The following is an 18,182-nucleotide window of genomic DNA, read 5'->3' on the forward strand; positions in this document are numbered from 1 at the left end:
GGTTCAGTTGGCGTTTCTGTGTGGAGTTTGCATGTTCTCCATGCGTTCGCGTGGGTTTCCCAGGTGCTCAGGTTTCCCCCACAGTCCAAACACATGCGGTACAGGTGAATTGGGTAGGCTAAATTGTCAGTAGTGTATGGATGTGTGTGTGTGTGTGTGTGTTTCCCAGAGATGGGTTGTGGCTGGAAGGGCATCCGCTGCATAAAAACGTGCTGGATAAGTTGGCGGTTCATTCCACTGTGGTGACCCAGACTTAATAAAGGGACTAAGCCGAAAAGAAAATGAATGAATGAATCTTAAAATAAAGTGTGACCATTAGAAAGCTGAAATGGATTGATATATTGATGTTTGGTTGTTATATGACTGTGCAAATCAACCCTCAAAGTCAACACTTTACAGACAGAAAGTGTCAGTCATTTTTGTTCGAGCTACTGTTTAACTTCTTCAGTTCACTCATTTGCCAAGAAGCGCATGAAAGTAGACACTCCAGGAATAACACAAGTGCACACACACACACAAACGCACCCACCTATTGAAAGCACACCTGCCAGGTGACATACAATGCCTGAGTTCACTGGTGCATTTGGTCACATGATGACGTTTCCACCAATCCCTTTGGCGCTTTCTCCAGGCTCCACCTTCTTCTGAGTCACATGGGTCCAAACTCCTACACAAGCACAAGGAGTGTCAGATATCAGAGTTTTCTCCAGAATCAGGTGACACATTTAAAGTCTGTACTGATTATTTATAACTGAAACTTGGATTAAATTAAAGGACAAAACTAAAGAGTCATCGAAGTCCACCACCTTTGAAGACAGGAGGAACTGCATTTACATAACAGGTGGGTTTCTCCTTATTCACCTGTGATAAATGCAGCTTACTAAAGTGTGTGTTTATTGGATAAATGAGACAGAAACTGCTGGCTTTAGTGATTAGGGTTTTGGTGAAGGTGTTTTTAGGAGTGAATTTAGGAGCTGTTTTGTCAGGTGGAGATCCAGTTTGACCACCAGACCTTCATAGGAAGAAGGAAGTCTTTGTGCTCAGAGTGACATGTCATATCTTTACGTCTTTCAAAGTCACAAAGCTGAACAGACACACATGCAGACTCTTCAACAAGACACCAAAAACTAGACGATGAGGGTTTAAAATGAAGCACAAGCTATTTATAATCTTAAGAAAGTTGCTCATCTTTAACTTGTACCTAAGTATTAAACACATTTTTGGTTTTATAATCTCCATTAATGGTTTAGCAAACACTCTAAATGGTTTAGAATCTTACACTAAAAACCCTAATAAGTTGACTGAAAGAAATTAATTGAGTAAACTCGTTGCCTCAATTTAATTAAGTAATGAAGTCTCCCAAAACATGCATATTTAAGTTTATTTAACTTGCCGGTTTGATAGATTATACATAAATGGTTCAGTTCAGTTTGTGTGTCTGTGTGTGTAATTATATACTATGACAAAATGTTTAAAAGAAAAATAAGTAGCCATTTATTTCCATAATGGTGAATAATTATACATGAAGCCTTGTTTTCTGATTAAAAAAGACCTTGCTAAAAGGTTGCACATATTAGAATTTTACAGTCAAAACTAAATTAAAAACGACCTATTTTTTTAAAGGATTAATTGTGATTTTGAGCTCACTACACTTGAAATCTTAAGTTTGTGCATTTTCATTGTGTATAAGTTAAATTAGCTCATATTTTATATGGTGACAGGACCAAAATGCTAAGTGATGTTCAGTCAACTTTACTTGATTGTTTAAGTAAAGACAACACTAGGGTTTACAGAGTATACTTGTGTTTATTTTTCCATGTAGTCAATTTTGACATTAGTGTGTAAGATGCCTTTAATTACCGTGTACTTACATTTAGTATAATTATGTGATGATGATAATTGTCTGTGAGTCAAACATTCTGATGTCCTCACAATACTGAATTCAGAAAATTAGTTTTATGCAAACATAAAGATTAATATATTCGAGTAAAGTGTCTTCATTAAAGTAAAACTTTTTTTTACAAAAATTAAATGCCAAAATACACTGTAAAAGTGCTCGGTTTCACTCAATTCCTTCATGTTGACTTAACACAAAACGATTAAGTTAACTTGGTTGTTTTCACAAATTTAAGTGGATTGAACATTAAACAATTAAGTTGTCCCCCAGAACAGCTCAACAATAGTTTTTTTCAGCTCATTTTAAATATATATATATATATATATATATATATATATATATATATATATATATATATATATATATATATATATATATATATATATATATATATATAAATGCAAATAATTTGAAGGGTAGTCAAAGCATAACACATTTAAATAACAATGAATGAGAATCAATCAATTTTAGATATCAATTTGATGTCAATTGACTACAGTGTTGTTAAAATTACATCAAATTGACATCTAAAATTGTCGTCAAAAACAAATAAAAAAATTGATCACAGGACAGCCCTGTAAACACATTTTGACATGTTGATGCCAATTTTAGATGTCAATTTGATGTCATTTGGACATCAAATCGATTTTTGACACATTTTTGATGTTTTTTTTTATGTAATTTAGACATCAAGGTGCCCACTGGAAAGTAATCATATTAAATTTGATTCTGTTTCAAATGATTAAAAACATCCTGGTGATGAATGGATAAAACCAAATAAACTGAAGGATAATCAAATTATAAAAATGGTAATCAGTTTGATGCCAAACCTTGACGTCTATTTGACATCACCCCTATTGATGGTCTTTTGACCACCAAAATACACAAAAATACTATAATACAAGAACAGATTTATTCATCTGAAATCTTTCAATTACAAACGACACTTTATTTTGTATCCCTAATGCATGTGAACTATCATAATGTCAAAACTACATCAAAAACAAGTAAAAAATGCAAATCGATTTGATGCCAAACCTTCACGTCCATTTGGCATCCATGCATTGATGGCCTTTTGACCACCAAAAATACACAAAAATACTATAATACAAGAACAGATTTATTCATCTGACAGCTTTCAATTACAAATGTCACTTTATTTTCTATATGTAATGTATTCTCTAATGCATGTAATGTATTCCCAATGCTTCCTTGATTTCAAAATGACATCAAATTGACATCTAACATTGGTGGCATCAAAATAGTGCATTTTTGATGCATTTTAGACTCATTTTTGATGCATATTAGTCTTATATTCTTCTAATTATTGATGCATTTTAAACTCATTGTAGACTCATTTTTGATGCATTTTATAATAATTTTTGATGCGTTTTAGACTCACATTAAGTTTTGATGCATTTAAGCCTCATTTTTGATGCATTTAAGACTAATTTTTTATGTATTTTAGACAATTTTTTATTTATTTTAAACTTATTGTTGACACATTTTTTGAAGCATTTTAGAATCATTTTTGATGTGTTTTAGACTCACATTAAGCTTTGATGCATTTAAGACTGATTTTTAATGCATTTTAGACTCATTTTTGATGCACTTTATGTGTTTCACTAGGAAGTGATTATATAAATGTGGTTAAATTTTAAATTATTAAAAATATCTTGCTGATGAATATAGATAAATCCAATTAATTTGAAGGATAGTCAAAGCATAACACATTTAAATAACAATAAATGAGACATGATTATTTACATATAAACTACAGTTACACCCAATTACATTTTATAGCTGTCTTCTCTAAATCATGCCATTATTATCAGCCATTATTTAGTCTCACATTGTTTTATATTTCATTTTAATCTGTGATGCATTTGCATATAATCCGCAAATCAGATTTTAGGTTTGCTTTAGGGCTCAGTGAGACGACAATATTTATTTTTTTTTATTATTTATTTTAAGGATGAACTGTCCTTTTAAGTGTACTGTAGATGTACTGTAAATATAACAGCATGTATTAGAGTGCATTGGTTGTTTATGAATATTTAGTTTGCTCACCCTGGTTGCCATTGGATATGCATGACATCACACAGTGTATTCAGGTGGCTGTGTTTTTGATGATTCATGTTTTTATGTCTTTGCTTTGGTTGTCATTCATTGCTGAGGGCTTATCCAGTGTTTGATCAAAGGTCATTATTTTTGCAGCCCAGGAGCAAACCTGACATCTGTCGTGCAGATTTTGAGTATGTACAGTATATTGGTGAAAGAAAACAAGTGTTTTTAATTTATTTAATTTAAATTAAATAATATAAATAATTATAATTTTAAATATTTATTTGTGTTTAAAAAAAGGTTTGATTAATAAATTCTGGTGCTCTTGGATCATTTTTCATAGCAAAATCTATTCTTTTTCTTTTGTTTTAGCTTGGAATTGGAAAAGAATTAACTAAATAGTAAATAAATAAAATTAATGAATTAATAAACAAAACAATAAATAAATAATTGAATGAATAAAATGGTAAAATAAAATAATTAAGTAAAGAAACAAAAATAGTAAAATAAACAAATAAATAAATAAACAAGTGAAATAAAAAAGTAAATGAATAAATAAATAAATAAATAAATAAATAAATAAAATAGTAAAATAAATATGTACAATAAATTAATTAAGAAACAAAATATTAAATAAGTAAATAAATAAGTAACATAAATGTATAAATACGTAACATAAAAAACATTAATAACTAAAAAATATGTAAAATTAAACAAAAAATAAATCAATTTGTAAACAAAATAACAAGTCAATAAATAAATAAGTAAATAAATAAGCAAAATTGTTAAATAAATAAGTAAAATTGTAAAATAAAAATGTAAATGAATAAGTAAAATAAATAAATTAAGAAACTAAATATTAAATAAGTAAATAAACAAGAAAATAATTGAAAAATAATTGAGAAAAATAAATGAGTATAGTATATGAATAAATGAGTAAAATAAATAAATAAATAAATAAGTAAAATTGTTAAATAAATAAATAAGTAAAATAAAGAAAGAAAATAAAATACATAAATAAAGAAAATAGTAAAATAAAACAATACTTAAAATAATAAATACGGAATGTATTAATATGTAAAATGATAAATAAACAAATAAATAAATAAATAATGCACATGATTGAAAATAGTTATCCTTTTCACTATCAGCCACTATCCTTTTTCTACTATCCCGTTAGTCAAAGCCAAATGCTTTTAATAAATTAAAATAAAATGTAGCATGATCTCATAATTTTATATGTAATAAATACATGTTAGAATAAGTATCATATGGTTTTACATAAAAAACCCAGTTACTTAAAATGCCAAAAGAACATCCTGTCACACTTATTATTATTTATTATTATCTTAAACATTACAAATGACACTTTACTTGTATTTAATATGTAGTTTTCGTGCTTTTTATGAATAGAAAAATTTACTTAATTTAATGCAGACACCAAGAATGGGATGATTTATTATCTTCAGTCTAGTTCTCCTTCTCATTATCATTCAGTTTCTCTCTCTCTATTATATTTTGTGATGATAAAGATTTTATATTCTCTCCTCTCAGCTTTTACTGAATGCAGTCGATGCTTGTCTTGGCCATTGTTTTAGACCGAGCGAGTATAAGTGAGTGAGACTGGAAAGTATTTCTACTGCTGAAAAGCCAAAAAAGTCAGACAGAAAAAAAAAGTGCAGACTCCAGAATATCAGGATAGAGCAGATATTAACAGCGCAGACAACACACAGGCAAGGTAAACCTCAATCAATCACTTTCTTCTATATAAATACTATTTTCCGTTCACACGTAGCATAACTTTTATATTTATGAAGTCTGACGTTTAATAGATCACTGAAAAAATAATTACATTTGCTGTTTGTTTAAAATGAGACACATTATCTAAGTTGTTTTTGGGACAAACTTATTGTTTAATGTTCACTTAAATTTGTCAAAACTAATAAGTTAACTTAAGTCCTTCATGTTGTTTTAACACAAATCAAATTGTGTGGCATTTTTGCATTGTTGATGTCTTGAAACTATATTAATGAATAGGGGTGGGACAAAATATCAATATGGCAATTTATCTCGATATTTCCGGCCACGATATATTATCGATACTCGAGCATAAAGTATTTAATCAAATAAATTAAATTCATCAGTCTTGCTACCACTTTTTGCCTGGGCTAAACAGCTGTCTTAAGTTTACAGACAACTACTGACAGTGTGAGAAATTCCTTGCTCTCTTAAACATCATTTGGGGAAAAAAATAAGTAAAATAAATTAATTAGTAAACAAAATAATAATAAATAAAAAGGTAAAATAAATAAGTAAAATATTTAAATAAATAAGTGAATAAATAAATAAGTAAAATAAATAAATAGGTAAAATAAATTAATTAAGAGACAAAATATTAAATAAGTAAATAACTAAGTAAAATAAATAAATAAATAAATAAATAAATAAGTAAAATAAAAAAGTGAAATAAATTAATTAGTAAACAAAATAATAAATAAATAAGTAAATAAATAAGTAAATTTTAAAAATAAATAAGTGAATAAATTAATAAGTAAAATATTGAAATAAATAAATAAAATAAACTAGCAAAATAAAAAAGTAAATAAATAAATATATACAATAAATAAATAAGTAAAATAAATTATTTAAGAAACAAAATAATAAATAATTAAATAAATAAGTAAAATAAATAAATAAATAAATAAGCAAAATTTAAATGTAAATGTCTAAATAAATATGTAAAATAAAAAAGTAAAAGTCTGACATCTAATAGACCACTGAAAAAATAATTACGTTTGCTGTTTATTCAAACTACTTATTTAAAATGAGACATTATCTGAGTTGTTTATGGGACAACTTAATTGTTTTATGTTCACTTAAATTTGTCAACACTAATAATTTAAATTAATTACTTCATGTTGTTCTAACACAAATCAGTTGTGTGTTGTTGATATGAATATCCATATGGCAATTTATTTCCATATTTCCGGCCATGATATATTATCGATACTCTAGCGCCAAGTATTAAATCAAATAAATTAAATTCATCAGTCTTGCTACCACTTTTTGCCTGGGCTAAACAGCTGTCTTAAGTTTACAGACAAGTTTGACACAGTGCGAGAAATTCCTTGCTCTCTTAAACATCATTTGGGAAAAATTTTAAAAATCCCAGGAGGGTGAACTTAAATAATTTAGTTTTGAACTGTCTATTGTTAATTTAACTTTTACTTTTATCCAAATAATCCACACCCGACTGAAGGCTGAACAGGAATGTCAGGAAGAGCAATTTACCAACTTGTCAGATGTGTTTTTGGAGGTGAAACTCACAGATGTTTCTATGGAGGTCTAATTAACATCCAGTTCATTCAGATTCACACTCTGTGTGCTGTTTGTAAAGCTGCAATTTAATTCAGTGTGAGGAACTGAACTGAAATTGAAATGTGATTGTTAGTTTAGACAAACAAGAATCATCATGACTTTTGCTGTGAAACTGTTTATGTAACAATGTCATTCTCTAAACCGGTCACTCCATTGGTCTGTTTGCCAATAAGTAACCTACAGTCAGGTTATAATCCTGTCATTTATACAGAAAAGTGGAGCAAAAGAAAATTCCCGTAACTCTGTATGGAAGTGCTTTATGGAAGCTTTTCAGTGACAGCTAACTAACAAAAAATAAAAGGTAAATATAATATAATATAATAAAATATTAAATAAAGGAGAAAAATAAATAAATGAGTAAATAGCCAAATATATAAATAAATAGGTAAAATAAAAAATAACTAAATAAATAAAATAAATTAAGGAATGTCTAAATAAATAAATGAACTAAATAAATGAGTAACTAAATTAATTAAATAAGTAAATAAATAAATAAATAAATAAGTAAAATAGTCAAATAAATAAAATAAATAGGTAAAATAAAAAATAAGTAAATAAAAATAAGTAAAATGAATAAATGAAAATAACTAAGTAAATAAATACAATTAATAAATAAAAAAATTTATTTAAATCAATAAATTAAATATTTAAATAAATAAGTAAATCAACAAGTAAAAAACTCAAATAAATAAGTTTTTAAAAGTATTTTACTTATTGATTACATTTATTTATTAAAATAGTCAAATAAATAATTAAATAAATAAATAAGTAATATATATAAGCTAAATAAATGATTAATAAATAAATAAAATATATAAGTCAAATAAATAAATAAATAAATAAATAAATAAATAAATAAATAAGTAAAATATATAATTAAGATAAATAAATTAATAAATAAGTAAAATAACGACAAACTTATGTAATTCTGTATAGAAGTGCTTTATAGAAGCTTTACAGCAACAACTAAATAAAAAATAATAAAAGGAAATCGTTAACTGAATTGTGATTTTTGACACTTTTTCTCGCAATTGCAACTTTATGTATTGTAAAATATAAATGTATTATATATGTTTATATTTCAGAATGTTTTTTCTGCGATTTTTTAATTTTTTTTATTATTATTACATGATTTCTTTATCACAAATTCTCACAAATCATTCTTTTTTTTCGGCTTAGCCCCTTTATTAATCCGGGGTCAGTCAGTCAACAGTGGCCTCTGGTGGATTTCTGTGAGAATAGCTGGCGTGAATGGCACTCGCGAGAGAAATTTGAGATCTGAAAAGGCGTAAACACCGGCCGCTGGTGGATTAGGGAAAATAAAAACTGCAAAAAAAAAAAAAAAAAAACGCAGCTCCTGGGATGTATTTGGCGCTGCAAATGGCACGTACAAGAGAAATTTGAGCTCATCAAAAATTGTACACAAAGGATTTATGCAAACAAAAACTGCAAGCAGACATAACTCTGGGTACGTATTTCACAGTTTCTAGAAATATAGACCTGGGTACATATCCACAATGAGCATTTCAAGCACATTGTAAAACATGTAAAATTTACTTTTGCTTATTCTACAATACCTCAGGCAAAGTCTGTCATCACAGTGGTTCAGTATTATAATTATATTATTATTCCCTCTAGAACTGTCATGATCATCTCTCTGCGCTCCCAAAGCTCTCTCAAGCATCTCACGCCTCACGCGTTCATTGCATTTCGTCTTTATTTTCTGAGGCACAACTCATTTATTTGAGAAGAAAAAATACCTCAGTGGCTTCTCCGAACACCCTAAACTGCATTTTTCTGTCTGATATTTGATGCCAGCTCATCAGGAAGCGACAATTTTGTTCTCTTTGACTCATTGGCTGGAAACGCTGCTTTATATGCAAATGTTTTATGCAATATTCCAGATTTGCGCAAAAATCTAATTTGCATCTTTAGATGCAAGCTTAGCTACTGAGTCAGTTCAGTGCACTTCCATCACTGTCATGGGTCAGGTCGGCCACCAAATCAGACATAAGTAGACTGTATCAGAACATCAGGGCAGCTGAGAAGATAATTGGTGTGCACCTACCCAACCTGCAGGACTTGTATATCTCCAGAATGAAGACCGGGCAGGTATTATCATTCACGCCTCTCTCATCCAGGACACACACACACACACACCATTCACACTCAATCCCTCAGGCAAACGCTACAGAACTCAATCCGATCAACATAGGCATAAAACTGTTTTTCCTCAGGCCACATCCACCTTAAATAGCAAGCACATCACTTGCTGCTTGTTTTGTTTTCTGCACATAACCAACACAGTCAACTGTGTTTATACTCTGTCATTTTATTATGTAGCCTACATTCATAATTGTACAAAACTGTCATCTATTTATAATTAATAGTAATAATTGCATACATATCTAAATTAATAATAATCCAGCCGCAACCCATCTCTGAGAAACACCCTCGTAAACTACCGACAATTTAGCATACCCAATTCACCTGTACCACATGTGTTTGGACTGTGGGGGAAACCGGAGCACCCGGAGGAAACCCACGCGAACGCGGGGAGAACATGCAAACTCCAAACACAAACACCAACTGACCTTGCTGTGACCCAAACGTGCTACCCAGATAATCAACGGCTATTGATTACTTGTTACCTTATTTGTCGGCTTATCCTACGATTTTTCACAGGCAGCATGCACAGCTAGCCATCTAACCTTAATTAGTGTAAACTTTAGAAACTCTGAAACTTTATAAACTCAAATAAAGTATACAACACATTATTATAGCGCAAAAAAAAACTATATTTAAAATAATACTCACTGTAAAATACCTCATCGCTTATATTCCCTCAGGTAGTTCTGCTACGTGATATGACGACGTCGTTTACGGTGGGCGTGGTTTCGTGTTGAGGCCCTCAGCCGCATGAATGTTTGTTTACTAACAGTAACGTTAGCCAAATAAAATCTGCTTAGCGCATTTTAAAAGCCGTGTTAACGATTTATTTATCATTTTGGCATCACGTTTAATGTGTAAAGGAGGTGTTCCTGGTTGTATTTGAACTACACAGATTCTGAGGTAACTTAAAAGCTGAACTCTCATCGGTTTTCCCCATGTTTATGTTTATGTCATCACTGTAAGTAATAGTTAACAGGTACATAAAGGGTACAGTGTTTTTAATCAGATATATTAATTATTCAGTGTGTATTTTTGTTTATAACTTGTTCCATACCGATTTCCTAATGCTCTTAAATGAGATTAATCATGTCCTCCAAACTACACTTCTAATATCATCATATTTTACATGCTTCAACAGTAAAAATGTAAATTAGGACAGAAGTCAAACTGTATTGAAAACACTGAACTGTTCTGTCATAGGAGGAGACGGAGTGTCATGTTTAAAGTGATAATACATCCAAAAATGAAAATGTTGTCATCATTTACTCACCCTTGTTTCTTTCTTCTGTTAGACACAAATGAAGATATTTAGAAAAATGTTGGAAACCTGTAACCATTGACTTCCATGGTGCTTGCTTTTCCGACTTTGGAAGTCAATGGTTACAGGTTTTCATCTTTTTTCAAAATGTCCTCTTTTGTGTTCAACAGACTAAAAAAATCTCTTTTTTAAAATATTAAAATATGATTAATAAATGCATTGTTGTGAAATATCATTAATCGGAATATTTGATGGTCACAACAGATGTCTGAATGTTTAGTTGTTTATGCTCTTGTGTTGGTCAGAGATGGATGCGGCGCCGTTCAGCCGGAAACAGTGGGCTTCACAGTCTTTACGCATCACAGCCAAAGAGCTCTCGTTGGTTGGGACCCGCGGAAAGAGCAATGCCATCAGCGAACGCTTTTCCAAGTGAGTGACCTTCTTATTTCTTTATATTATCATTGCTTATCAGATGGCTCTGGGGAATTATTTCAATTGTGATAAAAAAAAGTGTAAAAGTCATAAACATTATTGGTCATAGAAATGCTGCAATAATTAACATTCCTTTGCAATGTGTTGTGAGGGATGGAAACTTACGGGTTGATGTAGAAAAATGTGTCATCTCTGCAGTGCTTTTATTCAAACAAACAATCATTTTCACGATAAACCGAGGTCCTGACTCTCTGTGGTCATTTAAAATCCTATGGCACTCCTCATAAAGAGTAAGGCTGTAACCCTGGTGTCCTGGCCAAATTCCCTCTTGGCTCTTAACCATCATGGCCTCCCAGTCATTCCCATCCACTGAATTGCCTCTATCACTGTCTCTCCACCGCACCTAGAGCTGGTGTGTGGTGAGCACACTGGCACTGTTGTCTTGTAGCTACCGTCGCATCATCCAAGTGGAGCTGCACACTACTGCGCAAAATGAGGGGTAGGGGTAAGGGCAAGGGCTAAGGTGGAGAATTATAAAATTGACCTCAATTCCATGTTATTTTTTAATTGATGAAGCTTTTAAAGAGATGAAATGTAGTTTTGGTATTTCTTTCTTCTTTTGAACGCAAATGTTGGAGAAAAGCAGCCATTGTCATCCATTGTAGAAAACAAAAAGTATCATACCATACTACTATATACTAAAATTCCATGGAAGCCAATAGCTGCTTTTTTCCATCATTCTTCAGTATATCTTCCTTTGTGTTTAACAGAGGAAACTCAAACATGCTCATGCTTTTCTTTTTTCATTTGCTTCTTTTTTAGATATCAGAAAGCTGCTGAGGAGGCAAGTGCAGACAAGAAAAAACCTGTAAGTTTTACTGTATAGAAATACAGAGATTAAACACACTATCGATGTAAAGTGCACTGTTGAATACATGTAACCTGTTTGATTTTCCCTTTTCTATGGAAAACAATATTGTAGCTTGAGAACCCCTTTGTAACACAGTTAAAGGTCCCATGAAATTAAAATACATTTTTTAGATGTTAGCATCAGTACTGTTAGTTTTTAGGATATCTACAAGCTAGTGTGCACTAAAACAGTGACAAAATTTGCATTTAGAAGATCTAAAACTGATATAAACATGTAAAACTTGTAGTTTGTCATTTCCAGGGCCGGCGCGTCCATAGAGGCGACCTAGGCGGCTGCCTAGGGCGGCAGAATAGAGAGGGCGGCGACCTCGAAACTACCCTCGCCACCAGCGCCCTCAGTTATATCCACTTCTAGGGTGGCAGAATAGAGAGACCAGCGACCTCGAAACTACCTTCGCCACCCGCGTCCTCAGTTATATCCACGTCTAGGGCTGCAGAATAGAGAGAGCGGCGTCCCCGAAACTACCCTCGCCACCCGCGCCCTCAGTTATATCCACGTCTAGGGCGGCAGAATAGAGGGAGCGGCATCCCCGACACTACCCTCACCACCCGCGTCTTCAGTTATATCCACGTCTAGGGCGGCAGAATAGAGAGAGCGGCGTCCCCGACACTACCCTCACCACCCGCGTCCTCAGTTATATCCGCGTCTAGGGCGGCAGAATAGAGAGGGCGGCGTCCCCGACACTACCGTCACCACCCGCGTCCTCAGTTATATCCGCGTCTAGGGCGGCAGAATAGAGAGGGCGGCATCCCCGACACTACCGTCACCACCCGCGTCCTCAGTTATATCCGCGTCTAGGGCGGCAGAATAGAGAGAGCGGCGTCCCCGACACTACCCTCACCACCCGCGTCCTCAGTTATATCCGCGTCTAGGGCGGCAGAATAGAGAGAGCGGCGTCCCCGACACTACCCTCATCACCCGCGCCCTCAGTTATATCCGCGTCTAGGGCAGCAGAATAGAGAGAGCGGTGTCCGCGACACTACCCTCAGCACCCGCGCCCTCAGTTATATCCGCGTCTAGGGCGGCAAAATAGAGAGGGTGCCCCCACTTCCACCCCCGTTTATGGTTGAGGGCGGCATGACCGTCCTTTGCCTAGAGCCGCACTTCAGCTTGCTCCGGCCCTGGTCATTTCTGCCTGAATGGATCAACGGTTTTACTCACGTCACATCAAACTTCAGTTTCTCATCAAATCTTGACCAATCAAATGCTTTCTAGTATCGGACATGCCCCGCCCCCTTCTTCAAATTTGCTTTTCATTTGATTGAACCACTCTCGCTGGCGAAGCTGTGATAGAACAAAACAATATTGGCTGCTTTTTAAAAGGGGTGGAGCTACAATATGCCACACCCTCTCTTCAAGTTCTAAATGAGATTACGTCAAACATCGAATAAACATGCGCATTTCAAAACACTTCATGTGACCTTTAAAAACTCACTCATTCAAGAAGGCGGGAAACTAGCGAACAATCCATAATTGTAATAATAAAAATTAATGAATGGCGGCGGACCCTCATGGACAGCTGAAACGAGAAGGACAGACACTGAAAACAAAACATCACTTCCACATTTATACTTCTGCACCTCCTGAGGGGACTCGAGACAGGTGGTGCACAGGTGACGCTCATCAGTGATTGTATCTCCAGCCTCATTTCGTTTCCACGTAACACCAATATAATATACATTATATTTTATTATTACTGCGCTCTGGAATTCTTGATTTTGATTGGTCCGTCACGACATACCCAAGTTATTCTCAGATAACAACCGCTGAAACTAAAATAACACAGGTTCATTCAAGTGCTGCAAAATCATCTTGACCATTTTTTCTTTAATCACATTTTATTTTTAAATTAGACTTATTAGAAACCGTCTGCTCTGCAACATTTTCATGGGTGAAATCCAGCCATTCCAATACAAATTTGTGTGGAAGTTTCACGTGAGGGCGGATAAGTTGACTTGCTGACTCTGAGATGACCGACAGAAGAGCTGCAGGGTTTGAAAGTGACTTCTGTGTGAGCTGCTCTGTATACAACACTATTGACAATGAACAATGAGCCCTTTTCAATACAAAAAACACACTCAAATGACCAGACTTTGAAACACTTCAGACGAAAAATAAAACATTCTACAAATAACACTCAGTCGCACTCTATTTTAAGGTGGAATTCTAAATATTAATAAACCATTAACTGACTTTAAGCTTAATAAATTCCTAATTTGCTGCTTACTAATAGTTATTAATGTAGTAATTAGGTATTAAGTGCTAAAAACAGCCATTGTCTTCATCAGTGTTGGGTGTAATTTGTTACAAAGTCACTAGTTACTGTGGGCGAGGCAGTGGGTAGTGCTGTCGCCTCACAGCAAGAAGGTCGCTGGTTCGAACTTCAGCTCAGTTGGCGTTTCTGTGTGGTGTTTTCTTGTTCTCCCTGCCTTCGCGTGGGTTTCCTCCGGGTGCTCTGGTTTCCCCCACAGTTACAAAGACATGTGGTACAGGTGAATTGGGTAGGCTAAATTGTCCGTAGTGTATGAGTGAATGTGTGTGTGTGGATGTTTCCCAGAGATGGGTTGCAGCTGGAAGGGCATCCGCTGCGTAAAAACTTGCCGGATAAGTTGTTGGTTCATTCCGCTGTGGTGACCCCGGATTAATAAAGGGACTAAGCCGACAAGAAAATGAATGAATGAATGAATGAATAGTTACTGAAATGAAAGTACTATTTTTGCTTAAACACCATACGTAAATTCAACATTTCTGTATAAATCAATTCAGTTGTCAATCAATTGTATTTTTCAACTAAAGAAGACTACATTTATCAAGACGATTGCATATGCATAAGCAAAATGAATCAATAAATTAATTAATGACAATATAAGATGCTTCACTTATATATTTGTGCTATTCAGATGTTTCAGATGCATACTAATTCGTTTTTTCAAACTAAAGAACAATAGATTTCTCTGACAATCGTCCATAAAAATTATTCTCAATATATTTATGAATATGCATTACTTTGAAATCTGTTGCTTTTTAATTTCAACTTTATTTTTTTTTAACAAAACTAAAATGTCACGTTTGACTTCAATTTAGAAATATTGGGAATTTAATTTCTAATGTGTTGGGATTTATGTGGGTTTTTAGTACTGAGTCGAGTAATTAAAGTACTCATTGAGTAATTAAGTTACTTTTCAGACAAAGTAGTAATTCATTTATTCATTTTCCTTTGGCTTAGTCCCTTTATTCATCAGAGGTCTTACTTATTCAGCATATGTTTTACACAGCGGATGCACTTCCAGCTGCAAACCAGTACTGGAAAACATCCATACACTCTCATTCACACTCATACACTACATCCAATTTACTTTATTTAATCCACCTATAGCGCATGTGTTCGGACTGGAGCACCCGGAGGAAACCCACGCCAAGACGGGGAGAACATGCAAACTCCACACAGAAATGCCAACTGACCCTGGGGCTCAAACCAGCAACCTTTTTGTAATGAGGCGACAGTGCTTACCACTGAGCTATTTCTGTCTGAGCCTAGTAAATAGGAAGTAACTTACCCAACACTGGTCTAAATAATAGCCAGGTAATAAGCCACTAGTTAACAGTGAGAATATTTACAGTATTATCATTACCTAGTTAACATTTTCTCCTAACCTCACCAGAACGTAGCAGTGAAAGGGTTAAATTTCATCACACGCATCATTTCCTGTCTGCAGGTTTCACTGCAGGCGGCTTTTAATCATCTGGCTCCCGTCCCCTGTTTGCTCTATCCTCTCTCTGCTTCCTCCTGTGGGCTGGACTGTAGTTTTCACAAGTTTTCTGCTCGAGTTTTAGCACTGATGTCCAGCGGCTCCGAGAAAAACTCCAGCAGGTCTTTCCTTCTCCTGGTGTCTGGTTTCTGCATGCTTCTTTCACAAACACTCTTGCATGAATGCGGTCTCTGTCTTGATTTGGAGTAGAGTTGTGCCAAACAGCTATTCTTTGTCTCTTTTTGACTGTTTTAAATTGACGTTTGGCGATGGCAGAGATTTAATGAGCAAAAAACCAAGCACAAAATAAAACTGTGATTCATGTATTCCTGTAGTGAGGTAGTGAAGTAAGAGCCGGGATTGTTGGTTGGTTTGAAGAAATGGTAGTGATTTGGGGGCATTGTGTCATTAATGATTGGTGTTTTAGTAACCGTGTTGATGCTTTTAACAGCTGTTCGGAGTTTTCCTCTCGTGTCTCGTCATGTTCAAACATCTGCCTGCTGCACTGGGGTTTAGTCAGCTTTGACCACACAGAATGATACACTAAAATAAGCTGAAAACGCATGTGCATTTTAGTATTGAGTTAAGTAATGAAATGACGTATTGAGTAACTAAGTTACTTTTCAGACAACGTAATTCGAAGAGTAAATTGAATGCAATTTTAATGATGTAATTAATACAGATTTTGACAGATTTGTTTATAATATATTTATGCTTGTAAATGTGTGTACATTTATTTATTTATTAGTTATATTAATTTTAGTAATAGTATGTTAATGATGAGTACAGACTTTCACATATTTATTTTTATAATATATTTATTATTTATTTATTTATGTAAATGTGTGTAAATATATTCAATTGTTATATTAATTTTAAAAATATTATAGTTATGATGATAGTAATCAGTACAGATTTCCACATATTTATTTTTATTATTTTTTTATTATTTATATAAATGTATGTAAATATATTTATTCCTTTTTTATATTAATTACAGTAATATTATTAAATAATATGTAATAAATTACTTATTAAGTGACCAAGTTACTTTTGTTCAGACAATGTAATTAGAAAAGTAATTTAAATGCAATTTTAAAGATGTAATTAATGAAGGGACAAAGCCAAAAAGAAAAGGAAAATTTCCACAGATTTATTTTTATGATACATTATTAATTATTATTTGTGTATTTATTTATTTATTTATTTATTTATTTATTTGTGTAAATGTGTGTAAATATTTATTTGTTCTATTAATTTTAGTAACTTTATCCTAATGATGATAGTAATTAGTACAGAGTTCTGCATATTAATTTTTAAAATATATGTATTATTTATTTATTTATTTATTTATTTATTTATTTGTTTGTTTAATTAAATGTTTGTAAATATATTTATTCCATTGTTATATTATTTTCAGTAATGTTATAGCAATGATGATAGTAATTAGTACAGGACTCCTCAGATTTATTTTTATAATTATTATATTTCATTATGTATATAAATGTGCAAATATATTTATTCAGTTTATATATTAATTAATTCATTCATTTATGTAAATGTGTGTAAATATATTTATTCAGTTGTTATATAAATTTCAGTGATATTATAGTAATGATGATAGTAATTATTACAGATTTCCGCAGATTTATAATATAATATAATATAATATAATATAATAATATAATATAATATAATATAATATAATATAATATAATATAATATAATATAATATAATATTTATTTATTTATTTATTTATTTATTTATTTATTTATTTAAATGTATGTATGTAAATATATTTATTCCGTTTTTACATTAATCTCAGTATTATTATTGAATAATATGCAAATAATTTCTTTTTGTGTCTCTTCATGTCCTGCGGCCCTGGGGTTTAGTCAACTTTGACCACACAGAATGAAAATAAACTAAAAGTTAACCTTCAGCTCTTTTGTCTATATTGTAGACTAAATATTTGAGCAGACAAAATATAAAGGGTTCAGTGTCATAGTAGAATTATTCATGTATTATAGATTGTACTTATTATTTTGCATTAGCCTTTAGTGTTGTATTTTAGCTGCATTTGTAACGTTTAACATGATGTGCTTTTTTGTTTGTACATTCTAAAAAAAAATATTTTTTAACTCAAATTTGGGTAAAATATGCGCAAATCCAACCATTGGTTTACATTTTTAAACCAACTTTTAACCAGTTTTTGGATTCGTCTAGTTTTCCCAAACATTTTAAGTGCATGTTATTTTATTAAAAAATATTTAAAATGGCAGACATAAATTAGGCTGTTA

General features: G+C 32.3%; 1 protein-coding gene across 4 annotated transcripts in view; it reads left to right on the forward strand.

The window, feature by feature from the left end:
• Positions 1-695: 695 nt before the first annotated feature.
• lima1b (LIM domain and actin binding 1b) overlaps positions 696-18,182 on the forward strand; it is a 40,733-nt gene continuing 23,246 nt past the window's right edge. The window contains exons 1-3 of one of the 4 annotated variants that reach the window (XM_021479690.3): positions 696-841; positions 11,075-11,198; positions 12,024-12,069. In XM_021479690.3, coding sequence (XP_021335365.2) covers positions 11,077-11,198; positions 12,024-12,069 — 168 coding nt within the window. In that variant the 5' untranslated portion in view covers positions 696-841; positions 11,075-11,076. Of the gene's footprint in view, positions 842-5,002; positions 5,700-10,230; positions 10,412-11,074; positions 11,199-12,023; positions 12,070-15,828; positions 16,004-18,182 lie in introns of those variants that run through there. The other 3 variants (XM_073916188.1, XM_068224254.2, XM_073916189.1) reach the window with 3 other exon arrangements.

The sequence above is a fragment of the Danio rerio genome, chromosome 11 (assembly GCF_049306965.1).
Source record: "Danio rerio strain Tuebingen ecotype United States chromosome 11, GRCz12tu, whole genome shotgun sequence".
Taxonomy (NCBI): domain Eukaryota; kingdom Metazoa; phylum Chordata; class Actinopteri; order Cypriniformes; family Danionidae; genus Danio; species Danio rerio.